Source organism: Leptosomus discolor, chromosome Z (assembly GCF_034619465.1).
Source record: "Leptosomus discolor isolate bLepDis1 chromosome Z, bLepDis1.hap2, whole genome shotgun sequence".
NCBI lineage: Eukaryota > Metazoa > Chordata > Aves > Leptosomiformes > Leptosomidae > Leptosomus > Leptosomus discolor.
In genome coordinates this window covers 82479799-82506847 of record NC_141419.1, presented here as the reverse complement: position 1 = coordinate 82506847, position 27049 = coordinate 82479799, and the positions used below count along the sequence as shown (strand labels likewise).

Below are 27049 nucleotides of genomic sequence, written 5' to 3'. Positions count from 1 at the left end.
TGCCACATACTGTTAACACAGGAGCTGACAACGATTCTGCCGGGAGTGGTGCACAGAGTGACCGGGGATTTAATTTTTTTAGACTTGTTTTAATTTATGGAATTTCCATATTCATTTTCCAAAAATTCTCTGAATGAGGAACTTATTTCTACTGATAGTGTGCTTCTGCAGCCCTCTGATTATTTCTTGAAAGACCCAGAAGCACCAAGGGGCAGGGAGAGGTGATGTCTGGGTTGCTGCTGTTGCTGGAGGCAGAGGAGCAGTTGCTTCCCCCACCCCACAAACCTCCCACACAAGGTAGAGCACAGCTACCTCCCAGCTACCTCCCAGGCTGTGCCCTGCTGTGATGCCAGGGTCCTGACTGTGCACTTGCAGCCCGAGAGCACTTCTGCCAGGGCAAGCATGTTTGAGTGTGGTAAACTCTCTACGGGTGAACTTCATATCTGAGTGAAGGAAATTAAAAGGCGGGTTCCTGGGGGGACCACTGGCCCCGCTAGCTCTGTTTCCAGAAGACATGAGACACAGACAAGGGAGAAGAGGCTGAGACTGCCTTTCTGAGCATAGGAGGACACAAGGAAGGTGGCTAGGCAGACTCCAGCTCTGTCCCTGAGAGGTAAAAGTCTGCTGGAATATCTGCCCTTAAGCATAATAACTGCAGGGAAAAAATAAAACAAGACTTCTACCACGTTTTGCTCAGGGTCAGATTTTTGGGATGGCTGGGGAGAGTGTATTTGGAGAGGGCCACCCCACACTGGCCCGCTCAATGCTGCTGAATAAAGGTGTTGCAGGATGTGCAAATCAAGTGAAGGATGTGCATCAGCAGAAAGCAGAGACTGACCCCAGGTTTGGGAGCACCAGGCCTTGCTGAAGAGCACAGTAAAAAGGAAGGCTATCACAAGGTGTTGCAGCCCTGCTGCAAAGCCTCAGAAAAGATTGCTGGGCTTGTTTTTCTCCCAGCTGTGTGTTTCAGCTGGGACACGGGCCAAGCACATCCAGCAAGGGCTGCTGGGTGGCTGAGGATGCTGGAGCACAAATTCATTGACTCTTGCCCTGGATCACTTCTGATGGTCAAGTCTGCTGCCATGGCCAGTGTCACCAGCCTCCAGCCGCACAGAGAGACTCACTAGCAGCCCCTTCCCTGCCCACTGCCATGTCTGTACCGCTTCTCACCTTTTCATGGTCAGTCCCGCTCCCTGCACGTGTTGGCAACAAAACCTGCCACCACACTTGGACTCCAGGTCGCCAGGGCTCCCATCAGCTTGTTCCCGAGCATCTGCTCTCAGCCGTCTTGATCACGCAGCCACTTCTGCCAAAACCTTGGCTTTCCTGCCCACAGCATGCACTGCCAGGTAATTAAGATTACCAGTGCACTTCAGAAGTCCTTTTTATCACAATCTTTATCAGTCAGTAACAAGGTGACGGTTGTCCTGATGTAGTCTCTGACTTACTGTGAGAGTGCGGAAGCTACATCTTCCTGCAAAACCCTGGTCATGAACCAACACAACTCACAAGTCCTTCTGGAACCACTGAGATCTGTGCTGGAAGAGGAGGCAACCCAGCTGTTGGGGCGAGTAGTTGCTCCTGCCAGGAAGCCTGAAAACTGTTGTTCTCAGACAGAAGATCAGAGAGCAGCAAGGGGTGTGAAGCTGCCCCGGTGCACAGAAGAGAAGAACGAAAGTGGTGCTGACACTGGTGGAGGTTCCCTCTCCAATGAGGAAGCCTGTTGCAGCATATGTGATTTCTCTGTGTGGCTGTTTCCTTTCTGTGCTTGCACCTCTTGCAATAAGACGGGTGTGCTGTGAGGCAGCTATTGGAGCTGAGACCTCAGTCCTGCCCCAGGAGCATAAGGAAACATGGCCCTGAGATGGACATTTCTCCTGCTCCTCACACCTCTGCTGGCAGGACAGAAGCAGGAAGAGCCAGACCTCAACATCTCTGGAGAACCCCAGGAAACAGGTAAGAAGTGCTCCCTCCTCTCCCTGCAAGAGAAGGTTTCACTGCCCTCCTGTACTTTACTGCTTGCAGGATGCAGTAGCTGTATCAGAGATGACTGGAGTTGATGTCCATACCAGGGTCCAAGACATCAGGCATTAGTCGGGTTGTGGTGGGGTGCAGCTGTTTTTGGGGATGGAGGGAAGCAAGCCTTGGTGTGTTGGGAAACTTCTGCAGGGGCTGTAATGTTCCTTCATAGAGTGGGCAGTGTCCCTGGGAGCACAAGGTGGCTGTCTCACTTTGCAGTGTGCAGATGCCGTGTCCTCACTGTAGTGGAGATGGATGCTGGGTCCCAGCAAAGACCTGGGGAACTGCAAGCTGAGCCCCAGCCTGTCCAGGAGACTCTGGGGGGCAGGAGTCATGATGTGCTGGGATTGCTCTTTAAAAGGCTTCCTTGCTGCTGGAAGGCCAGGACACCCTTAGGGCTCTGCTGGGCTCTTCCTACACAGGCTGCACACTTTCATCCCAGCAGAGTCAATTAGTGGGTGTCTGCAGGCTCACATGTTATCTGACCTCCAAGGAGGCTGCACTGCCTGGGATTTGCACTGTGGTCCAGGGGCTCTGACTTTGGGTTGCTCTGCATCTGTCTGAATTGGAGTATTTCTCTAAATCAATCTTGTTGGAGCTAGGTGATAAAAATCACCACACTAACATCTAATCATGTTGTCCCAATCTGCTGAGGGGACATGTCTGGGCTGACACAGGCTAGAGAAGCCTGCTCATTAAGTATCCTGGCTATGGCAGAGGCCAAGGAATGGCACCAGGATTTTTAGCTGCTGATGCGAAGTGACAGCAGGGTCTGTACTTAGGGGGGCCATAGGAGCCCTTCCCAGGGGAAACGTGTTCCTGTGGTTGCAGGGAGCATGAGCACAGCACACTTGCACTTCAAAACCAAGGACTAAACCTGCAACAGAGGATACCCTCCTGCCCAGAGTAGCTTCCACTTGCCCAGATTCCCTGCTGAAGCTGTCCTCCAAGGCCAGCATGTGCAACCATGCCCAGGCATTGTGTGTCTCTCCAGCTTGTATGCATGGTGCACAGTAAAGCCAGGACCTGGCCCTACCATGTGCAGTGAGACGCAGTGGGGACATGGTGGCCAGCAGACTCGCGGTGCACTCTGCTCATCGCAGTCACCCAGCCACCCCTGGAGGAGTCTGGGGCTGCCTGCAGCAGCGATGGTATTGCTGAGTTTGCACCTTGGTGTTTGTGAAAAAAGGAACCAAGACAAAAACATCTGGCTGCCGCACCCAGCAGTGCGGGCAGCCCTGCCTGCATCCTCAGCACGTGGGCTCATCCCATCCTGGGACCTGTGCCGAGGTCCCCACCTGATAGATCGAGGGCCTTCTTTCCGTGAGGGACAAGGCAAGGAGGGTGGCCAGGATGGGCCTGGAGGGTCCCTTCCATCCTCATTAGGCTGGAATAGGCATCTGCGGAGCAGACAGTGGCAGTGGGGCAGGGTAAAGCTGCTGGGCAGAGATGGGGGACATGGGGACAGGACATGACACAAGGGTCCCCCTTTCCAGTGGTACCTGAGCATCTTCCATGACCCTGACAGATGTAGGGTACAACTGGGGAGGGGCAACAGCCCAGATGGGACAGTGGACAAGCTGCTACCAATGCACATTGTTGTCCCCTTCTAGGCACCCGTAAAGTACCCACCCCCCCTTGCTGGGGGAACCAGAGTGACAGGCAGTGAGGGGCTGTTCCTGTTCAGCAGGGTTCTCGTGTGCCCGAATCACTGGACCAGATTCCTCCCCTTGCCCCGTCTCCCCGCCAGCACGAGCACTGGCAGCACCAGTTCCTGAAAAGTCACAAGCATGGCAGTAATTTTGGGGAAGAGCTGTGGGCCACAGAGCCCAGCAGTACCTGAGGAAATTAGTCCAATTGGAGAGCACATCTGAGCGCTGGGCAGGAGATGCAGGCACACACAGTGCCACTGGGAGACTGAGCAAAAAGCAGAGCAGCTGCAGGCAGAGGATGTGGTCGGTGTGTGTGGTACAAGTGTGAGCACAGCACTGCTGCTCTGCTCACGTCACCAGGGCACCATGCACTGAGCAGGTGGCATTGTCTCATTGTCCTATTGTCAACTTATTGTCTTGCTGTGCTTTCTTGCAGTGTTTTTCTCCCCTCCAGAGATACCGCACCTGTACAAATGCCAAAAGCCTCATCCCAGTGCCGAAACTACTCATCCCAGTGCGCCTGGGAGGCAGGTGCAGAAGGTTCTAGGGGATGTTTTCCCTGCAGAGGCAGGGTCTATGATCCAGGCTGGCCCCTTTCTCATCAGCCTTAACTTGACATGATGCAGTGATTTAGTAACAGCTGACAAGAAGCCCTAACTGCAATGCCCGGTGGGTGGGAGGGTACTAGGTAAAATAAAGCCACGCTCAATCTGAAAGGTTTTGTGTTGGCAGGACTCAAATTCCATACAGTGCCTAGAGTAAATCCTATGGGAACACAAATGCTAAGAGTTGCTGCAAAGGAGTGCCTTAGGGCTTGACACCCTTGGGGCTGAGAACTGTGTGCTCCACCACACTTCCACTTCCCATTACCAGAGAGAGATTCAGGAAACAAGTATTTCACCTCCTCTTCTTATAACTCTGTCAGATGTCCTTTTGCATGGCAGAGCAGTACAGGTTAAAGTGCCACCATTTCCCTGCTCTTCCTGCAGTGCCTTGTTCAGTGACCTGCTTCACCACCTCCTTTCCCTGGCATCGCTCCCAAGCAGAGCAGACCCTTCCTCACCCTCACACGGACCATTGCTCTTAAAGACCCACTCAGAAGCTTTGGTTGCTAGCAATGAGTAAAGAGATGCTTTAAGACCCTTGCGTGTCTTCTTGGTGTCTTGCAATACCACTCTCCACTGGTGGAAATAGCGGTTACTTTTCTTAGCTCCTCTCAGCAAGCACATGGCATCAAATGCAGCAAGACCTCAGCACGCTTTCCTGTCACCTGCCTTAGCTGCTGAGCTGCCATGGGAAAAGGGCTGAACTTTGCCTGCTGCTCCTTAGATTTCACCTTGTCTTTTATTCTTTGTGTATGGGATAACATACTGTAAGAAAATATCTCTTTTGCTCAGGGCTGAACCTGGGAGCCTGACCTGAATTACCAGTATAGCTATTTCTCCTTTCCCCTGATCCTCCCCAACATCTGCCCTGGGGCATGCTGGGGCTTTGTTTTGCCTCCCAGACTCATAACTCCTTTGCAGCACGGACAGGCAGTCCAGATATTTCTGTAAAATTCTTTCTATATTCATGGGTATTGAACAATATCAACAAGGAGGGTATTCATTCAGTAGCATCAACTGAAAAAAAATGTAACAGTCTCTGGCTGTATGAGGCAAATAATAGACTAACCTTTTGTTAGGCATTTAGCATTCTCTGTTTTGCAGTGAGCACACATTGTACATTAAATGAGGTGCCTGTTTGGTCACAACTACACCGTATTTTCCATGCTGAAATTTCACTTGTCTCAGCCTCTTTCCTACAGTTGGGGGCGGAAGGCCTGTGGGTGGCTCTCTGCATACCACGGTGCAGGGTGAAAAACAGTGTCTGATGACTGTTTCTTTACTCTCATGAATGCTGTTAGCCCCTACAAGGCTAGAAGCTGTGCATTTCTTTCCCCTTTCTCTCTGAGCACCCTCCCTTCTCCGTCAGTGCCCTGTTCCCCCTGCTCACAGGCATGTGCATCCGTTTCCTTTGCATGAGTGGTGAGCTCCAGCCTGGTGGAGGTCCGATACCCTCCAAATCATGTGTGCCACACAACTTGTGTGCCACCATAGCACACAAACAGACACCCTCCTTTGTGCCAAGGAGCTCTTTTCACATGGCAAAAGTTACGGAGTGACTGAGGAAGGAGTGCAAGAAAGAGGGCAAGGGCTGAGGTGTGTCCCCCATGCTGTGCATCTCGTCCACACCCAGCAGTCATACATTAGTTTCTCCCAGTGAATTTCAAGTAGTAATCACATGCCTGCTATGTTTGGGCTTATTGGAGAAGGGAGGTTGAATTCAGTGATGATCTCGAGACAAAAACAGACGCGGACGGAAAGTTTCCTCTCTTCCCCCTTCTGTGGGGAAGTGGAGACTTCTAAGCTCTACCTTTGAACAGCCATCAGAAATGCCACCAGCAAGGGCTCTGAGCAGCTGCAGATGCCTGAATGCAGATGGTGTTGGTGCTGTGCCACCCTGCACGTCTCCAGCTCCTCTGCAGCAGCAGGGGTGAAAGTAGGAGGCAAGCCCTGGAGGGCCCGTGACAGCACAGGTGCTGCTAGCAGGATGCTCTGCATACAGGAGGTAGATAGGCTTTGGCAGTCTCCCAGGCTGTACCCTACCCCTTTGCAAGGGAAGCAAGCTTGTTTTGTCATACCCATCACTCTGTCAGACACCATTAATTCCTAGGCTAATTTCTGAGGTAGGTGCACTCCCCTACAGCAATGTTCTCCAGGCTCTGGCTCCTCTGAGGATGAACTGTGGGCTCTGCCTGCCTTTTCTGATTTCTCCCACCCAGTTGTCAGGCTCTGCTCAGCATCATCCATGCCCAGCCCGGGTCTGGGTACTGTATCGGCTCCAGCCTGCCCCACGTGTCAGCACCTGGCAGGCCAAAGTGCGCAGGGGAGCCTGCAGGGAAGAAAAAAGGGGGTCAAATGACCACCTCCACAGCTCAGAGGTTTCAGAAAGGAAAGGGTGAGTTGCAGAGGACACGCATCCCGCTGGTGTTTGCAAGGAGCTCTGCATGCACAGCTGGGAGCACGAGGGTTTGCCTGCAAGAGGGTTTACCCACAGGACTGCTCACCAGTGTAGCCCTTGTGCTCAAAAGGCAGATGTGGCCACTGATACACCACTGGCACACACACAGTCTTTGCTGCTCTTGCCTGACGCCTTACTGGAAACCACATCAGGTCACAGCAGCATCCTACTGACCGCCTTCTTGCAGACATGGACAGGAGGACTGAGGAAGCCCTGGAGCAAAAGTGCTCCTCTGCCAGACCCTTTTCACACAAAGGAAAAGAAAAGGGGAAAGATGCTGACGTCTCTGGCAAAGTATTAGGTCTGATGAATGCCCAGGTTTAAGAGCAGTGATTCGTTGGAGTCCTGATGAAAGTGGCCAGCCTAGTAAGGAACGTGTGGCTGTTGTGCCAGCTCAGTCCAAGGTATCCCTTTGTACCCACTTCCTGTTTGGGAGCTTTACACATCACCTGTTTAGTTGTACTGTAGTGACCCACCCATAACTAAGGGAAAGGCTGAATCAATCCTAAGTGCCTGTCAACAATAATTAGTATAATGCTGACTACGCCTAATTTCAGCATGCAGAAGCTTCACTTTTAGTAAAAAAAAAATCATAAACTTTAAACGAAGACTATTTTTCCTTTGTACTACAGTAACTCTGTGCTGTAGTACACCTCTAAAGCAGCAACCATGAGATGTGACCTTTTTAAACATGGCATTACCCCATGCTTCTGTAAGGAAGAACCATACAAGGCCAAAAAACCCTAGAGAGGTTAATTCACAGTTACATCAGCAGCAAATACTTTGCTACATGGAGGACACTAAAAGTTTTAGTCCGAGGGTCAAGGAGGGCTGGGAGCAAGGCAGACTTCTGGCATACAGCTGCAACGACCCTTGCCAGCAGAGCATCGGTGTTCATAGGAAGATACTGTCCCAGATATCTCTTGAAATCTGTGCCTGTGTCAGCAGGTTGCACAAGAAGGAGAATTTCTCTTTTCCTCCTCATTTCCTGCCCAGCAGGTTGCCACGTCCTGTGCTGCTGGTGGGTTTTGTGTCACTGCTGGGACTGTAACAGCTACTAGGAGCTATGAAAGCACTCACAAAAGGAAAAGAAATGAGCCCCCTTTGCACTGAAAGTCAAGGCTGGGGCAGTCTGGGAGAGGCCAGCTGTGCCCTTGAGCACTCTCACCCCCCACAGCTCCTAGGGCTGTCTCCACTGGAGTGGTTTCATTCCCTCAAACTGCTTTTTGCTTGAGGTCAGGCCCTGCAAGCCTCTTTTCAAGCACCAATTGTTCAGGTTTCTGCTGTGACTCTGCGCTGGAAGGATCCCCATTGATGAACAAACTTTGTACAGGAGTGGTTTTGGGCCCCAAAATGCAAAATGGAACACTGGAAATGCCCTCACGAGTAGCTCTCACCTGCCTGAAATAATTGCCAGTCTGGTGGTATTTTATTCCATTAATTTGGCAAGGGCTTTATTCTGGCTGAGGTAATGCAGCTGTTTTGGTCTGTTGGCCTGCCGCATGAGGAGTACAGAGCAATCATGGTTTCACCATGAGTCCTAATGACATTTGGGTGTGCTGGGAATCAGTGCAAATTCACAGTGCCTCCTAGTTGCACTGCAGTAACTTTGTACATTTGGGTATTTACAGCTCAATTTTTTGGATGAAGAGCGCTCATAGAGAGGTATGTTTCTTATTATATGAAAATTGCTGTCTGGGCAGCAGGCAGAGATTCAAATTAGTGCTCTGCAGAGAGACAGCAGTGCTCCTGTCTAGAAACTAATGGAAAGCAAATATAAAGATTTACTTCTGTAAATTGCCCAATCTACATGTTGCAAAAGTCAACTAAACATGCAGCTGCAGTCCCTGCCAAGCACTTTCTGCCAACCCAGATATGGGGGTGTTGCCCATCCTGGGTGAGGATAGGAGGGATATAGGACAGGAGGTACTCAGTCCTAGGAGCCAACAGGTATTTTGGGGAATGGACAGAGACAAGAAAATAAGTGTAACCCAGAAAGCAGAAGTGAATTGGCAACTTGAGTGGGCTTTTTGCTGCAAATACTTGTGCACATGGGTATGAGCAGGTAGTACCCATCAGGAAGATGGGAATGCAGTTGAGTGGTGCCAGCAGAGCAGCTGTACCTTGAACAGTTTGGGGCAGCTGAGCTGTGCTGGGGAGCATGTGCCATCAGTCCCCCAGATCAGGTGCATTTCCAGCGGGACCCAGACCTTGTGGAACAGGACTGCCACCTGCAAGGGTAAGCACAACCCCGCATCACCCTGACCCTGGGGTCCTGAGCTGGTGGCAGACCCTCCATGACATGGTCGTGCTTGAGCCCCACCTGGGTGACAGTCGAGGAATGGGAGACCTGGATGCCTTGGCTTTCTCCACCTGTCCTGGCAGTGCCAGAGCATCTTTTGTCTCAGCACCTTGTTGTGAGCAGTTGCTGGGGTCTCTGCTCCCAGGGAGGGGTTCAAAGGCAGGAACAAGGATCCCAGCACTGGGGGCTACTGTAAGCCCCATGTCTTCAAACAGTGCCTGGGTATATGAATGAGGTTATGGGAGCGGAAGGACGTCTGTGTGAAGGCTAGGGAGGATCCCAGTCCCTGATCAGCCTTTACCCAAATGGAGCCTGAGTGAGGATGCCTACACATCTGTAGGGATGGATGGAACTGCTCTTGGGGTGCCCTGCTGTCACCTTTAACTCTGCTCTAGGCTGCAAGAGAGGGATTTGGAGTTGAATGTGGTAACCAAAGGGGCTCGACAGTGTCAAAATCAGGGCAATAGACCCCACAGCAGGCCCCTTCCCATCCTGCTTAACCCATTCCTTCTTTTCTGTGCAGAGAGATGTCAGCAGCCCCAGTGGGACTCAGGGCTACTCTTTACCCCAAAGCAGAAGTTTTACAGGCTCAATGAAGAGGTGACACTGAGCTGCTTTATGGAGGACACTCCTCCCCTTGCTGTGATCAGATGTGCAAAAGGGACATCTCCAGGTTGGAAGGATGCTTGGGAGGTGAAGGACACTCTTGGAAAATGGCTTGCAGTGGAACAGAACCTGAGCTGCACCATAGGTAAGTGGGGGAGCAGTAGATCTCCCCTGCTACACACACCTCTCCCCACAGAGGGATGCTGGACATCTGGCCACATCTGTGAGATGCCTCGGCCACAGCTCAGAGATGGGTCCCACTTGGGAGCAGTCTCCAAGATGGTGAGGAACAGAAGTCTTCAGTGTGGTACAGGTTTTCTCACTGCCTCTGCACCTCCTCCCAGCCTATTCCTGAGTTGCAGGCCATGGGGAAGTTGGAGGAGGCCAGATCTTGCCCCTCAGTTCACCTCTCTTCCACCTTACCCAGGCACATGCTCCTTTCCTGCACTTGGGGGCCCTTGAGTTTCCTCATGGTGTTGAATACTGACTCCATGGACAGTCGTGTCAAAGCCTCAGTCCCCCTACTGCCTGAGCATCCCCTGTCCCCAGGAAGGACTCTCACACTTTCTCTCTGACAGAAAAATGTCCGGAACTCCAGTGGGATGAAAGACTTCGGTCTCCATCAAAGAGAAAAAATTACCAACTGAAAGAAGGACTGACACTGACCTGCCATGGAGGTCTCAAGCCATCCTTCCCCCAGGTGAAATGTGCAAAGGAATTTCTGCGCATGAGTGATGGAAAACCGGACTATGTACATGCCTGGTGGGGCAGGAACAGCACAGGTGCCTGGATGCGCATTGAGGGGTCTGTAGTGTGTATTGGTAAGTAAGACAGCAGCAGCTCTCCCATGTTCCCTCTCTGCTTTCACCCTCGATAGCCAGTCATGATGTTGCCCAGCTGAGCTGCAGGCATGCCACAGTCCCTCCTTCATGCTGTGTTGCTTGTGCAAACTGTTGAAGAGGATAGTCCTGCCAGGAGATAAAAGACAAAATAGTGCCAGCTGGGAAAGCTGGCAGCTCCTGCAGTGTTTCCTGAGCAAGCCAACCATGGGGCCCCGCAGATGGGTGCCAGGACCTGAGCAGCACCAATGTGCACCTTGCTGCACCTCCAGGTGCCACCCTGGAATGCACAGGTCTGCTTGTCCCCCTGCCTGCCCATGCAAGTGGGAGACCCCGAGGACATGTCCTGCAGCCCCAGGAGCTGGAGTGGAAGGGACTGAAGGGAGCCGTGAGTGCCTGGGCCTGGGCTAGCCCTTGGCATCAGGGCTGGAGACTGTGGGGAATGCACCTGGGGGATGCAGCACTGCCCTAGGGAGGGTCCAGAGCTGTGTTGAGTGTGAGGATGGCTGTGTGCAGACAGCCCAGTACTCAGGGGAGTTGGGCAGGGAGAGGCAATGTGCGACATCACTGCTTGAGGCTGTGGGAGATAGCTAAGAGTGTCCATGGACGGAAGTGGGTGATCATTCACGCTTCAGGTGCACAAGGAGAGTCCCCTCCCAACAAGCCTTGCCTATGGGCAACGTCCTGGCAGATAGACGTGTCACCTTCCTTCAGTGTCTGGATGGATTGCTGTGGATTTCTCTCCTACCACGCATCCATACCCTACCTCATCACCTCCCAGCCCAACTAACACCCATTTTCACCTCTGCCAGAAACATGCCAAAGGCCCCGGTGGGACCCAAAACTCCAGCTGGCACCAGACCAGGATAATTACAGGAAGAATGAGGAAGTGATGCTGAGCTGCCCTGAGGGTTTCCAGCCACCCTTCACCCATGTCAAATGTTTGAGCAAAGTCCAGCCCATCAGTCATGGGAAACCTGGCTACAGAGGTTCATGGTTCAGAAAGGACAGCAGAGGTGACTGGATCCACATTCGGTCCAACGTGGAGTGCATTGGTAAGAGAGGCATCAGAAGCAGGATGGTCCTTTCCAAGGGCAAGATGCTGGGAATGCATCTGGGTGAAAGTCAATATGGGAAGGTCATGGTTTTCCCTTGGTCAGTGCAAGGTTTGTTGACTGTGCAAGCAGCTCCTGAAAGGCCAGGATGAATTCTGTTCCGTTGTGTTCGCCCATGGCACAAAAGGATGACTGCAACCACGCACCTCAGAGGGTGTGAGGGCAGAAGAAGCCCTTTATTGTTCCCTGTGAGCTGTGGTGTAGCCCAGCGGGGGACACACTCTCCTGCACTTCCCTCTGTTGCCCACACCATGTCTTGATGTTTGAAGGAATGGGGGCAGTTGTCTCACTGAGGGAATTCTCCCAAAAGGTCACGTCCAGATTCTGACCCCAAACTCCTCCTGCTCCCCTACCAAAGAGCTGAAGTGACCTGTTTCCACGTCTCTCTTTCCCTCCCACCTGGCTGGGTGGGGAGCAGGACTGTCTGACCGCAGCACACTTGCCAGGCTGGAAGGGGAAGGGAAGGAAGGGACCCTCTTGCAATATCCACTTCACAGGTGTCCTCCAGGTTGTCCCCGGGACCTTGGAGATTTCCAGCACCAGCATCAAACTGAACTGGACCTGCAGGCTCCCTGACACTTGCCAGCGCATGCGGGCCAGATGCCGTCTGGCAGAGCCTTCCTCCACTCCCTGTGAGGCTGAGGAGGTGATGAGAGAGGAGATGCTACATGGCCAGGAGGGAACATTCACCTGCCACCCTCTGCAGCCCTTCACTGTCTACAGTGTCACCATCTCACTGCCCCCCAGCACGATCATTTTCACATGGTTGGTCAGGACAGAGGAAACAGGTGTGTGCACATGAGAATGGGAGAAGGGTGTCCTGAGCTGTGTCACAGGTAGCAGAGATGAACAGATGTCCCCTTCACCTGGCAGTTCAGCCTGATCATCCACTCCCTGTGGTGATGGTCCTGGGATAGGGGCTGCTTGGAGCCTGTGGGACTCCGGGGAGGGGGCTGTGCAGGACACTGGGGAAGGGCACGTCCCCTCCTCACACTCCCCCTCCTCAAAACACGGCTGCTGCTCCTGCTACTGTGGCACATGCAGCCCTTGTTAGGGACAAACCCTGCTTGGGGGGTCCCTTTGCAGCCTGTCCCAAAGGCCAGGAGCTGCCTGCACCCTGCTCCGGGCTCAGCCCCTCCTCACCAGCCCCATGTGTGACCCCATCCTCCTGTGCTTCCAGTGCCGGACAAACCGGAGAAGCTGTGGCTGGATCCCAGCACGAGATCCCTCAAGTGGAAGGCACTGCCCTCCTGCAAAGGGGAGATCATTGGATACCAGGTACCAGGGGACCACAGACTCCCCACGGTCCCCCTCACCTTGGCAGGCACCTTCCTGCCTGGAGGTCTGTGCAGGCAGCCTGGGGAGAGTGGGGAAGGGAAAGATGTGATGACCTTTGGTAGGAGAGAGCAGTTCAGGGCCCCTCTTGTGGGGGATGTCACCACAGTGCCTGTGGTGTTGCAACACCATACCAGTGACCTGGCCTCAGGCTCATTACACATATATATACCCCTTCAAACCAACAGCCTCCCTCTTGCCCTCAGCTCTTCATAGGGACTCAGTCCTTTGCTCACAGAGGCAGCTGCTCTGATGTCTCGAGTGCTGCCTCCAAATTCCTCCTCTCCTCCTCTTCTCTGCTTTGGTCCACGCATGCGGCCAAGGCTTCTGCTGGTTCCTCTCCAGGAGCCTTCCACGTCTGCGGCACGTGCAGAGAAGGGGATGCTTGCAGGGGTGGGTGCTCTGCTCTGTCTTGGCATGCTGTGGGCACGTTCCCAGAGGGGAGGCTGGAGCCGCTGCCCTCCAGCTCTGTCCCCTGTCCCCAGCTGAACATCACAGCCAGGCCTGCGCAGGACAGCAGCCTCCTGGAGATGGAGCGGCTGCGGCTGAGCAGCTCCGTCACTGAGCACCCGCTGCCTGAGCACAGCCCCGGCAGCAGCTACGTGGTGACGGTGCAGGGACTCACGGCCACCGGCGCTGGGGCTGCGTTGCTGTGGGAGTTTCAGACTAACAGCTCAGGTAAGGCTTGCTGTGTCCTGGTCCCTCCAGGGCGGCCACAGCATGCACCGTGGCTGAGGCAGCTCTCTGTCCCCAGCCTGTGGCCTCCTGGCCAGCGTTGAGGAGCCTGGGCAGAGAGGAGCTGCGCCCTGCAGCCTGCACTGCCCATGGCTGCCTCTGCTGCCCACACAGCCCTGCTGTGCTGCCTGATGATGCTCATCCCTTGGGTCTTCCCCTCCAGACACCCCGCACCCTCTCGACATCAGCTGCCGCAGCGTCCGTGATGTCTCCCCATCCCAAGGGACAGCCGTGCTTCCCCTCCACCCCATTGTCCATTCCCCCAAGGTGGCAAGGTGAGTGCAGCCCCGGTATGGGTTTCCCCACCGGCAGCACTTGCCCACAGCCGCCTCCATCCCGCTCTCCCCAGCCCCGTCTCCCCCGGCTCTCTCACCACCTTGCCTTGCAGCGAGTACCAGCTCATCGTGGCCGCGATGCACAACGGCACGGTGGTGGAAGGCACCTGCTTGGGCGAGCCGCAGCCCTTCAATGCAAGCCAGCAGCCCGACACCTACGTGGCTGCCGTGCTCAACCTCACTGCCCCCATGGACTTTGTGTTGGGCGATGGGACCCACGGGCAGGGTTACCACAACGCTGTCCTCCAGCCAGGCTGGAACTACGTGGCCCTTCTCCGCCTTGTCCACCGCTCTTGGCAGGTACCCATCGCAGGGGACTACTTCTCTCCGGGGATGATGGCAGCTGGGGCCAGACCCCTTGGCAGCATCTGGGGCAGCTGCTGATGGCGAGTGGCAGTGCTGCTGATGGCGAGTGGCAGTGCTGCATGGGCTCCGCTGCTGGCCCTTGCACTGAGAGCCCAGGTGCCTTGCCAGGGCAAGGCCCACGGGGTCCTCGACCACAGCTGGCGTGTTTGGTGGCCACGGGCAGGAGGCCTTTGCCTCCAGGGTGGGCAGTGGGGCACGAGTGATCTGAGCTCTCCCTCCCATCTCCCTCAACAGGCAGAGAGGTTCACCTGTGTCTGCTACAGCTTCTCTGTCGGTAAGTGGGCTCGTTGCTCCATGAGCCCGAGCCTTTCTCCTGCATGTTCCCTTTTCCCAGCCTCGCCACTTCCCGTGGAGAGGAACTGGCTGAGCACAGAAGCGGTGGGGTCTCATTGTCCTGCTTCCATATTCGTGGAAGTTCTCTGGGTCTTGAGGCTATCTATGGTAGATGAGCTTTGGACAACCTCGGGCCACTTGGACAGGTGTGGCAGCAATGGCAGCTGGACACTCTGCATCATCCCTGCCATCATTGCATGTTGCATCTTAGTCCTAGTGCTCCCCTGGTGCATGTGCAACCCCAGAAATGCAAACACCTCATGAGGCTCTGGCTGTGCCTGGTGTAGGCAGAGAGACAGGTCCCTTGATTGAGCATACCACACCAAGCAAGCACCTACTCTTTCTGCACCAGCTTAACTGTTCTCCAATGCAAAGCCTGTGGTGGGAGATGAGGGAAGATGCTCTTCACTCTATGCCCCTATGGGATCTCCTGACACCTGGTTCAGGCTGTGCAGGAGCCTAAGTCTGGGCTGTGGTGTTTGCAGGGCAGGAGTCAGAGCTCCTGTTGGGCAGAACACCTGTGGTTCTGGCAGTAGTGCTGGTCATTGCGCTCCTGGCACTGGGGATTTTACTGCTCTTCGTGCTCTTCAGGTGAGTATGTTCCTCACCTCTCCTGCTCTCTGTGAGGCATTCCAACACCTTGCACTGCCAGGGAGTATCCAAGTGGACCCTGAGATAAAGCAAGGTGGGAGGCAGGTGTGTTACATGGGCAACAGCCTCTCCTCTGTCTCTCTCTTCTGTTGGTTTATGGGTATGACTTGCTGTTTTACAGGCGAAAGTACCACAGTTCAAAAACCTCGGAGAACAGCAGTGCTATCCCTCTGCAAAGATGTCAGCGAGGTGCAGTATAAGCAGAGGCCCTGCATGCCTTGTCTGGACAGGCTGTCTGTTAAAGCATAGGCAGAGTGCTTACAGGCTCTGTGAGGTCCTTACAGGAACAAGAGGATGAGAGCTGGCTGGCATGGGGAAAGGGACATCTCCCAGGAGAAAGGGACCTGTGTGGAGAGGGACAATCTTGGGTTTGGTGGGGTCCTGACCACTGCAATGCCAGCTCAGTCCCAACAGCAGAGCTCCAGGGCACGCTAAACTCCTGGCCTTGTGGTGTTTGTAGGCTGCAAGTTGAACACACAGATCCCAGTGGAGGAACTGCTGGAGACTCTGAAGAGGTTTAAGAGGGCAGAAATAGAGGCAGAGCAGACAGAGGATGAATCGGTCAACAGTCATGGTGCTGGGCGTTTGAGAGAGTATCAGGTCTGGTTTGGCTTTGCTTTCCCACCTGGCTACTCTGTCCACCCAGCCCTCACCCCTTCCTTGGGTGTGCAGTGCAGTTGGCCTTGGCCAGCCCCAGAACATGTGCCAATACAGAATGGGCTTGTCTTTTTCCTGTGCAGCAACTGTCCTCTGCTCTGTTGTACCCCTGTGATGCCGGGAAGGAGCTGTGTAACCAGGGCAAGAACCGATACAAGAGCATCATCCCATGTAAGCAGAGTTCTCCAGGGGCTGGCACAGGCACTTGGAGGTGGTTGGGCAGTACAGGGTGCTGGGCTGGTGTAGGTGCCCTTCCAGCTCTTCAACAATGCTGAGCTCCTCATCTCATCCTCTGTGGCCACTGAAACCCAGAGGGATTTTCCAAAATTGTCATGCTGGCCCCACTGTTTTGTATCCAATTGGAGAATTCTCATTCTTCTGCTCCTCAAATCTCCCTGCAAGTTTTATCATTCATTACTGTATTCCTATTCCAGCTGTTAGTCGTTGCTGGACACTGCCATGTCCCATCCAGAGGTGGCCATTAGTAGGAAGGTGGAGGGAGTGACCCTATCGCTATCAAAACTTACAGTTCCTCTGGACCCCGCATGGTGTGGACATTTGGCCATTGCACTAACAGTCTTCCCAAAAAACATGTTACATTTCCTGCTATGCCATGTCACCTTTAGTTTCATTAGCTGTTGTTTGCCTCTGAACACGTCCTGAGGCCTGGAATGCTGCTGAGGAAGGAGTGGACAGTCATGGACTTTCCTAAATTCATCCCTCCTTAAACAGTCCATTGCTGCCCCAAAGACACAGTCCACCAACTCTCACCTCCCTTCTCTTTCAGATGATCACTGCCGTGTGGTGCTGCAGCCCTCTGACACGGGGAATGGCTACATCAATGCCAGCTACGTGGATGTAAGTAGCAAGGAATTACTGCTCTGGGAAGGGTAGAGGTGCCTGGGCAGGGCAGGAGAGGTGCCTGGCTGAACTGGGTAAGGACAGTCCTACTCACATGGGTGGCCCCAAGGTCTGGCATTTGTTGCCCTCAAGTGCTGGCAGATCTTGGAATGTCACTTTCCTTGATTCCTCTCTGAGCTGCCCAGAGTGCTCTGGGTTTGTGTGCAGTTCTCATCTCTAACAAAAAGAGACCTGTGTGAGGGGACGGGAGCCGAGATGCAGCCCCTGGGTACTCACTGTTGGTGCTTTGCACACACCCATGGTGCTGTGGGACCAGAGCTCCGGGCTTTGGTGCCTGTGGGGATGGGTCCTTTATTTCATTCCCTATTAAATATTTAACACATATGATTGGAGCTGTTTGAACCTCTCCCCCACAGAGCTACCGGAGTCCACGCTTCTTCATTGCAGCTCAAGGTGAGTGCTCCCAGCCCTCATGCTCAGGAGATGCCAGTTGCTGCCCTGAGCACTTTGGGGAGTGGGGAACTGGGACAGCAGCCTAGGAACTGTTAATGGCTCAGTCCAAGGCCCTGTATCTCCTGGGCCTCTGTCTCGGACAGTGGTTATGTCTGCTGCAGGGCATGGAAGGCCTCAGTGGCAGTTTGGCAGTGGCCAGCTGGAGCTGGTCCCTGCACTCCCCAGGCTGAGAGCGTGGTTCTTACACCCAGAAACCTGGCTTGTTGCCTTTGGCAGCTGGTGTAACAGGGACAAACCCGCAAATGCTTGACAGGTCTGCACTCAGTGCACTCGGAGACAGGCTCCTTCCAACAGTGCAAAGTCAGGACGGGTTAGTCTGCTCCGTGCAGCATGTGGTGAGGAAGTCTCAGGCTCCTTCCAAAGCTGCAGAAATGCTCTTCAGGAAACAGGACCCTAAATGTGGGAGCAGCTCATGGTCATCTTGAGGGTCTGGATGGGGAAGCTCCTGAAGCAGCAGTGTATCCCTGATGTATCCTGGGCTCACCTGCTCCCTCTCTTCCTTGTCCCAATTTCTAACATGGGTGATGAATTCAAGGTGCCCAGCACCCCCCGCCAGGTGCTGCTGTGCCTGGGCTGTCCAATGTTAGTCCTCAGGCAGAGGGAAGTCCAGGGCTGCCCATAGCCTGGGAACGTCTGAGTTGTGCCTGTGAACAGATACACCCCCATGGTTTCAACACCAGCACAGGGGTCTCCTCTTCCTCCCCAAGGCCCCTTGTCTGAGACCATGATGGATTTCTGGCAGATGGTCTGGCAGGAGAAGACCTCGGTCATTGTGATGCTGACGGGCTTAGTGGAGCAGAACAAGGTAGAGAAACCATCTCAGCCTGTGCTCAGCTTCGGCCTCCCCAGAGCCCAGGTTTCCTTCCCTGCTTTGCTTTGGTTTGCTCCCAGTGCAGCTGTCAATGAGGGCAGAGAGCAGATCCACACCACTGCTGGCTTGCAATGCTCCCCTCATGAGTTTGCTAGTGCTTAGTGGTCTTGTTGCTGTTGATAGACCAAGTGTGAGCAGTATTGGCCAGAGCAGGAACAGGTCTACGGGAACTTCACTGTGACACTCAACCACACCAGGACCACCACGGGCCTTGTGACACGCATCTTCTGCCTGAAGAAGGTAAGCCTGGCATGTAGCTGAGATGGGGATGCAAGACACTTTTGGGTTTCAGCAGCTGGTGGGAGTCATTGGCCAAGAGATGCTGTGGGGAGCCCTGGCTGATCTCCAGCACTAGCAGGTCAGTGTTGCTGTCACTGGATGCCATGCCAGAGCATTGGCCCCAGGTTTCTGTGCCAGGAAAAGGCAATTGCTTAGCTGCAGTGGTCACCCCAGCTGAGTCTGGACTGGTGATGCACATGGGCAGATTGTGCATCCTTGAGGGCTTGGATGAGGCGATCACAAAGGGTATAAAAGCAGTTAAAGGGTATAAAATTGCATCTCTGTATATCCAGGATGCTGAGACAGGTGCCTGCCTATCACCTGGACCAATCTGCAGAGGGTCCACATTGAAGCTCCGTGGTCACTTACAGCTCCTAAACCTTAACAGATAGTTGTGTGAGCTGACACAGGCAGGACACAGGATCAACCACAAAACCACGAATGAAATGCAAAGAGCAAATTTATTCTCGTTATCTCGCAAACCAGAGGATCTCTGAAGCAGCACCCCAGCAGAGGCACGCAAGTGGAAACACAGGCACCAAGGACCTTGGTCCTTGCTAGAGAGTGAAAAGCTTTCAAACGTGCAGCTTTCACCTGCATGTCATGGATTTTTGCAGGAATAATTTTCCACTGTGCTTTGATCTTTCCCACAGCAGGACAGGAATCTCAAGCATGTTCAATAAGTTGCCTCTGAGTCTATCACAGACCTATGTTATCTGAACACAGATGTTCTACTTGTCCAACATGCAAGGATAGACAACAATTAGAATGATATATGTGTTTTTCGACACCCCAGCTGCAAGATACTTGAGCGTGTTTACAATCCCCCTCACCAATCTTCCGTTATTTTCCCGCAATATTTTGCGGTTTAAGATAACTTACGTAATGGCATTTCTCAAGACGGGAACTTCTGCTGAAGTTATACCTCAGATAATAAGCAGAAACTGGAGGAGCTACAAGGAGGGAAACACGGGTACAATACAAAGAAATGGCAGTTATGCATACTCATGTCTTTTCTTGTCCTGCCCAGAGGAAAGTCTAGCTGAAAGGTAAAGCTTCAAAAGCATCTGATGGTGGGACATAGCAGTACATTAGTTATAGCTAAGTGAATGTGATGTTTAGGGAAAACACATGATGGGCTGGTAACAAAAGTGACTACGTTCACATCAGTGCGGTACCAGCCTTAGTAAATACTTCATTCGGGTAAGTCAAGGCTTTTTGATGACTATGGAAACACTTTAAATTGTGATTTTAATTGTTTTTTTACTTTGGGACACAAACTGCATTTACTACGCTGAGTTCGCTGTCCACAACCTTGGGAAGCAGAGAATAAAGTGAATTGTTTGGCTGTGTGCTGGGTGAATTTTCCCTTTGCTGTCTAATGAGCTATAGTGGAGCAGTCATTGTGCTGGGGGGAGCACTGTGTGCCGGTGCCCCCCTGAAGTGGTTTTCTCCACTGCTCCCTACTTGTTGGTATGCAATTACTTCATGCAAGTTTCCAGGCTGGTTCCTGCTCCCAGCCATGTCTCCCTCTTTGCAGGCAGGCTGTGCTCTCCCAAGAGTGGTGGAGCAGTTCCACTACCTGCTGTGGCCAGACCATGGAGTCCCCAGAAACCCTGCCCAGCTCCTGTGCTTAGTGGAGGTGGTGAACAAGAGGGGGTTGGAAGCACCTGCTGGACCGGTGCTGGTACACTGCAGGTACTGGGCTGGGAGCACTTGGGTGCCGGGGCAATTCTGGCCAGGGCAGCACTGACCCTTAATTCCCTGTCCACAGTGCAGGGATCGGGCGCACAGGTACCTTCATCGCCCTGGACTTCCTCTTGAAGATGGCGAAGGCCGAGGGGAAGGTGGATGTGTTTCACTGCGTGCAGAGGCTGCGGGAGCAGCGGGTTAGCATGGTGCAGACCAAGGTGAGGATGGTTACTGGCTCCCTGCACACTGGTCAGGCTGGAGATCTGCTTCCCACCCCTACCAGGGACATGCCTTGCAAAGCCACGCTGGCCATGCCGTTCATGGTCTAGCCACAGGGAGTGAAGCTGCCAGGTGATGAAGATTGCAGGATCTTATTTTCAATGTGGTGTCCAAACCTAGTCGGTATCCATGTTCCCCTGAGACCCTCTGAGGTGCCAACAACATTCATATGCACCAGTCATCCTCATGTAGGACAGTCATCTTGTAGGCAAGGAGCATGAACGAGAGTCCACATGTCCTTCAGGCTTTCGGGATGTCTGCCGTTGTGGCACTTTCTGAGCAGTAGTGTCCTGACCTAGGGACTACAACATCACAGTCTGCTCAGTGTCAGGACCCTTTGGAGGAAAATGGGTTGGGCAGGACCATCCAGGTGCTTGTAGGAGGACTAACTAGTCCACTGGTTTTCTGGGTTTCCTTCCCCAGAGCAGGGGTCTGGTCTGAGAGGGGAGCATTAAACCACAGGAGAATGGTCTTGTCTGGGTTGTTGCAATTGCTGGCTGTTTCTCTGAGCAGGGTTGCCTGCACTGAGAGATGTCTGTCCTCAGGGTGCCTCAGCAGGAAGGTGAAGGATAGACTTGGCTTATTCCTGGCACAGGTTGATGCCAGTTAGCTGATGGTCTGGAATCCCAGGGCTCCTCATGGAGCTGCTCCAGACTGTGCAGCTGAGCTGTGTCCTCATGCAGGAGCAATACACCTTCCTGTATGAGGCGCTGCTTGAAGGCTTGCTCTGCGGCAGCACCGCGATCCCAGTGGAGAGTATCTCCAGCCACGTCCGCCGCCTTCGAGAAGCTGAGACCTCAAGGCATGACAATGTTCTTGAGAAGGAGTTCAAGGTACCATCAGCAGCTGGTGCACTGGGTCTCGTGCTGCAGGGGCTGTTCTGTGGTGCCTCACCCGCTACTGCTCCCCTCCCCAGCTGTGAGATGGAGACGGGGGAGCCTTTCTCTGGGGTGGGTGGCTGAAGAAGGGGAGGAGCTGACAGGCAGGACTTTCTTGGTTGAATTACCCCTACAGGCCCTGCAGAAGTTTTCCGAGTTGTTCCAGCTCCTGCCATGCAGAGAGGCAGAGAAACCCAGCAACCAGCCCAAGAATCGCAAGCCGGGGATCTTGCCAGGTACTGCTGGCAGGGCTGGGCAGCCATTTGCTTTTTTGACCCAGTGCCTGAGAGCAGTCGGGGGGGGGGAGAACGGTGCTGCCCTGCTGCTTCCGTCCCCAGCACCATGCCACTGGCAGGTTCTGCCAAAGGTCCAATCTTCATTTTCTGACTGGTGATACAGATTAGGCTGGTCCCTCCATGGGAGCAAGACCCCATCCCTGCCTCCTTCTGGGCTTGCTGGATGCTCGTGTTCATGGGGTACACCTAGCATAAACATGTCTAATCCAGTTCCAGTGGAGGAATCCATATGAGGCAACAGGGAGCAATGAGGAGGGTGGACCTGCTGTGCCTCTGTGCCTGCACCCATGGGGTTTTGGACATCCCATGCCAGGCAGCCCTGAGCTGTCATGGCCATGGGGCTGGTGGTGTCTTGATTCATCCAAGCATCTCCAGCCCGTGCTACAGGGAGCCACACTGACCCTACCACTTGCAGAAAAAGCCTCCTGCCTCTGTGTGGGGAGAGGTTGGCTCATCATTTCTCTCTCTGCCCCTTGCCACCACAGCGGATTCCTGCCGGCCCATCCTGATGTCCTCGCTGAATGCAGATGGCTCACCAGGTTACATCAATGCTGTGTTTGCCAATGTAAGGCTCCAGCCACAGTGTGGGGGTAGTGGGACCTACTGAGAGCAGCAGAAAACCCCCCTGGGCACCAATGCTGCAGGCAGGGGTAGACCATGCCACCCTGTTTTTAGGTGTCCCAGTCCTGGGGCTTCTTCCCAGAGGCTGGGACCCTGCTGCCAGGAGGTGACACCCATGATCAGCCTAAACCCTGCCTGCACAGGCAGCTCAGCAGGCTGCCACACAGCTGCTGGCTTTTCCCTACTGGGAGCAGAGCCTGGGTGTGATGAGCTGAAGGGGCTGTGGGGTGCAAGCCTGCTCTGAGCTGGGCTGGGTTGCCCTGCATCTTATCAGGTTCTACCATGGGCCTGCAGAGCCCTTGCTGCAGGGGGGCAGGGAGCCATGCCCGCTGTTGGAAGGACTCTCAGGGTGTGGATTGTGTGACCTTTTCTTCCCCAAAACCCCGGTGTGTTTTGCAGACATACACTGAGGAGGACAGACTCATCATCACCCAGCTGCCTTTCCCTACCACGCTGGTGGATTTCTGGGCTCTGGTCTGGGATTACACCTGCACGTCAGTGGTTGTGCTGAACCAGCTTCAGCAGCTGGACAAGGTCAGCAGCCCATGCACCGGGCAGCCCTTCCCTCTCCCAGCTCCCCACAGGGATAAGCAGTGCGCTTTCTGCCTTTGCCCTCACACAGCTCTTCTTACAAGAGCCCTGCTTGCTGCAGAAGCCCACCGCAAGCTTGTGGGCTCCACCCAGGAGCGTCCTAAGGACAGTCCCAGCACGATGACACTACAGCAGTGGAGTGTCCCCAGTCTCACAGCAAGAAAACATCCCTCAGGTTTTCCTTACCCCTGCCCAGGTGTCCTCTCTGCAGGCGCGTTATTTTTCTGGCTGCAGCACTGTGGGTTGGTCCTCAGTGAATGGCAGGCAGAGGACCCACGTGTTCGCTGTGGCTTATGGGCGAGGGGCTGGTGTGAGCACACTCATGCGAGGTGCTGAGCTCTGCCATGCATGTAGGTCAGGGCTGTGTGTGATCACGCATGTGTCTCTCCCCGCAGACATACGTGGAGTTCTGGCCCACCCAGGGTGAAGCTGCCTACGGCCGTTTTCATGTCCACCTGATCTCAGAGGAGCTCGGAGTTGACTTCGCAGCCTGGACACTCAGTGTCACAAATAGGCAGCAGGTGGGGTCTTTGCACAGAGATGGCAAAGTCCTTTGAGAACAGCCTTTGCAAGAACTGGGAGGACCAGCCAGGCTCCAGGGTCAGCAGGCTTTGTTTTGTGGCCAAAGTCACAGCTAGGGGTGGCAGAGGGATTTGACGGGGTCCTGTAAGGGCACTGGCCAGACCAGGGCCTTTCACCTTGGGACAAAGGTTAGTCCCAATAGGTGAGGCTGGAGGAAGAGGTACAAGGCACCTTGTACCTTTCTAACTTGGAGGACAGAAGCCGTGGATAGAGGTTGTGCGTCTTGGTGGTGGTTCATGGATGGGGACAGGTCTTACAGGTAGCTGGGCATTGGACTGGTGTCAGTCTAAGCTGCACTTAGTGCTCAGCTCTTATCTTGTGCTCTGTCCATCTGCTAGTCTTAGAGCACTCAATGGAGAAGGGCAAAGTCTGGGACTGGGCCATTCCACTGTGGAGCTGATCCAGTGTGCATAGCTAAGCCAGGACTGACACACGTGGTCCCTCCCTTCCCTCCATGAAGCCAGTGGGTTTCTTCTCTGCCCAACCCACTGTATTTCTTCCCTGCTAGCCCAAGAAGTCTGCACTGAAAGTCCAGTTCTGGCAACTGAAGGACTGGCCCATGCAGCAGCGTCTTCCCCCACACCCTGCCACCATCATCAGCCTGCTAGGGAAGGTGGAGACACACCATCGGCAGAGCCAAGACGGACATATCCTTGTCACCTGCTGGTGAGTAATGTCTATTGGAGGAGTAGCTGCAGCCCAGAGCTGGCTCAGCCCAGGCAGGGCCAGTGAACTTGGGTCACAGCTCCATCTTGGGTGGACATATGGACACAAATTCAGCTGTATTCAGGGAGGAAGACTTGAGTCTGGCTGGGTGCAGGATCTGTGGACAAGATAATCCTTGAAAGCTTGCGTGTCTAGAGGGACACCTCTGAGGCTCAGCCCTGACAGGTGATCCCAGAGCAAGTGACTCTCCCCTTGCTTTCCTTTGTAGGGATGGTGCCAGCCGGAGCGGGATCTTCTGTGCTGCTAGTTTCCTGTGTGAGCAGATCCAAAGTGAGGGGCTGGTGGATGTATCCCAGGCTGTGAGGATGCTGAAAAGGCGTCGGAGACAGCTGATTAAAGATGTGGTATGTTCTGACTTCAAACCCAGATGGGATGACAATACCAGAGCGAGAGCCGTAGCCTGGACTGTCCCAGCAGCTGCCCTAGCAGCTCTGTGCTCAGATCATCCTGGGGCCAGCACAGGCAGATGAGACCTCTGAAAACCCTGTTTTCTGCCTCTGGGACACACCCACTGACTCAAGGGCATGTTCTGCAGAACTAGATGGGCACTGAAGCATCCTGTGGGCTGAGTTGCCCCTTTCTGATCCATCTGGTCTGCTGAGCAGGGGGGCAGCAGCTGGTGGGTGCTTGGGTGTGGGTGCTGAACCCACCTCACCACCCAGTCTGGGTGCTAAAGGCCATCATAGGGTGAGCACCCCAGATGGGGGTGAGCACTCTGGGTGGGAATGAGCAGCAGCTGCTTTGTGCCATGGATGCTGCCTTTCCTCCCAAGACCAGCTGGCTCCAGCATTGGGGTAGCCCAGCCCTCAGCTACTGGAACAGTTGCCTGTGATTCCTCAGAGTGGGAAGGTGGTCTCCATCTGGGAGGAGGAGAGTGGGGCTGTACCTGTGCCTGGCCTGCTCAGCAAGCTGTTGGCATCCAAGGCTGACCTTCTGCTGCAGGTGTTGGTGTACCAGGTTCTCATATGCATTATTCTATCTACAGGAGCAGTATGGGCTCTGCTATGAACTAGCCATCAGCTACTTGAATTCATTCGAAACCTATGGGAATTTCAAGTAGAAGCATGGTCACAGCCCATCCCTGGCCAGGACTTCGACTCTTTTGACAGCCCGCTATCAGTAACAGTGGAAACCAGAGGTGACAAGAAGGGTGTTCACAGCCCCAAAATGCTTTACTCCCCTGAAAAGCCACCTCAAGGGCCCTATGTGACTGGAGAGCACAGTCTGGACTGCCTCCAAATTGTGGTCAGGTTTTGAAGAGGGAACCTGGCCCTTAGACAAGAGTTTGCTCAGGAACTTACCTGGAATCACAACCTGAGTACATAGACCAGAGCAGAAGCACCAGGACTTGATCCGTCTGTGCCAGGGATGAAGAGAACCAGCCGTCCCATCCAGGCTCCCTTGTTCCTTCAGGCAGCCCCAGGGAAAATGGGGTAGCTCCACTAGCACCCAGACTGTATTTTGTCAGGGGACCATCAAGCTGCTGTAAGATCCACAGGGTTCAGGAGCACAAGCCACCTGTCCTACTTTAGGAGAAGCATGAAGCCCAACGCAAACAAGGGCCAAGGGACGGATAAGCCACCATCCTGTAGTGCTAGCCTGGTCTTTCCCATCCCACACAGTCCTGAAGCTCCATCTTCCTGATGCTGATCCAGGTGCAACAGCCCTGTCAGCTCCAGAGGTGCTCCCTTACCAGCCATCTAGCTCCACCATGTTAATTCCAGGTTGTAGCAGCTCAACTTAGATATCCTGGATGTGGTTCCGGCAAGGGCTGCTGCAACACAGAGACGGGTTCTGCCTTTGCTGCTTAAGGGCAAGGGGCCTCAGAGCCAAGACCCTGTGGCTTTGTTGTTTGTCTCACCAATAAAGACTCTGTGCTGGCCATGATGGTGGTGATCTCTGATCTTCACTTTTCTTCCAGGTTTGACCTGGCACAGGGGCTGCAAAGGAGCTGAAAGCACACAGGTTCTTCAGCTTTGGCCACAGCATGGGCACAGAACACACTGATGCCCAAGATATTCATTGAAGAACATCACCCTTCACTGATTCCCACCATGCACCCCATCCAAACTCACTGTGAGAGCTGCCCAGCACAGCCCTGGGGGTCTGAAAGGCTGTCAGGCACCACTCAGGGACACGGGGTCACAGCAGCCCTGCTCGTGGTGTCCCCTCGACAAGGTGCAGTCAGCTCACTGTAGGGGGATGTGACCCCACAAGGGCAATAAGGGGACAAGACAGGAGCTGTAGTGGAGCAGGTAGCTCCCTCCAAACCACAAGCCTTTATTGGTTATCCAGACAGTGCAGGCAGAGTCACAAAGGCAGCCCAGACAGGCCAAGCTCCAGCAGAGCCCTGGGTTTGGCTGAATATCAGCAGATGGTGGGGGAGAGGGGCTGGGAACCCAGGACATGGCAGGAGCATGGACCATCCCTCAGCCTGAGCCCATGTGAATCAGGGACTGGAAAATCTGGCTTACAGTTCCTGCTTCCAGGAAGGAAAAAATGAAAGCAAAGCCTAAAAAAAGGAACTACAGGAAGTCACATTCAAAGGCCTTAAAAGAGCAGTAAGTGAAAGCTGGGAGGTGAAGGGAGTAAGGAAAGAAAAGGCCTTTCTTGGCCTCCTGTTTTCCTCTTGCTCTGCTGAATTCGACAGGATCCCCAGTGCTGGTCACAGTCACAGAAGAGCCAGGGGGCCTGGCAGCCATCAGCACGGAGCTGGGGTCACCCTCTCAGTCTTATCCATTCCCTCACTGCTCTGAATGTCTCCTGTGGTCCTGGGCAGGGACTGGAGTGACTGATTTCCATCCTGGCCACCTTTACCTGTGGAGACCAAGGACACCCAGGGCAGAGGCTGC

The 27049-nt window shown here is 54.0% G+C and overlaps 1 protein-coding gene across 1 annotated transcript; it reads left to right on the top strand.

Moving 5' to 3' along the window:
* Positions 1-1824: 1824 nt before the first annotated feature.
* LOC104341566 (receptor-type tyrosine-protein phosphatase T) lies at positions 1825-25625 on the top strand. The gene is made up of 30 exons (XM_086479498.1): positions 1825-1956; positions 2513-2539; positions 8830-8973; positions 9560-9787; positions 10221-10463; positions 11294-11536; positions 12094-12384; positions 12777-12874; positions 13417-13609; positions 13830-13941; positions 14055-14301; positions 14602-14641; positions 15186-15291; positions 15473-15540; positions 15812-15951; positions 16092-16179; positions 16796-16866; positions 17286-17322; positions 18090-18187; positions 18377-18493; positions 20073-20230; positions 20307-20442; positions 21187-21336; positions 21518-21617; positions 22163-22242; positions 22698-22832; positions 23285-23410; positions 23980-24137; positions 24406-24541; positions 25183-25625. Exons 1-30 carry the CDS (start codon positions 1854-1856, stop codon positions 25255-25257), a joined length of 3948 nt encoding a protein of 1315 aa, XP_086335624.1. The 5' UTR covers positions 1825-1853; the 3' UTR covers positions 25258-25625.
* The last annotated feature ends 1424 nt before the right edge of the window (positions 25626-27049 follow it).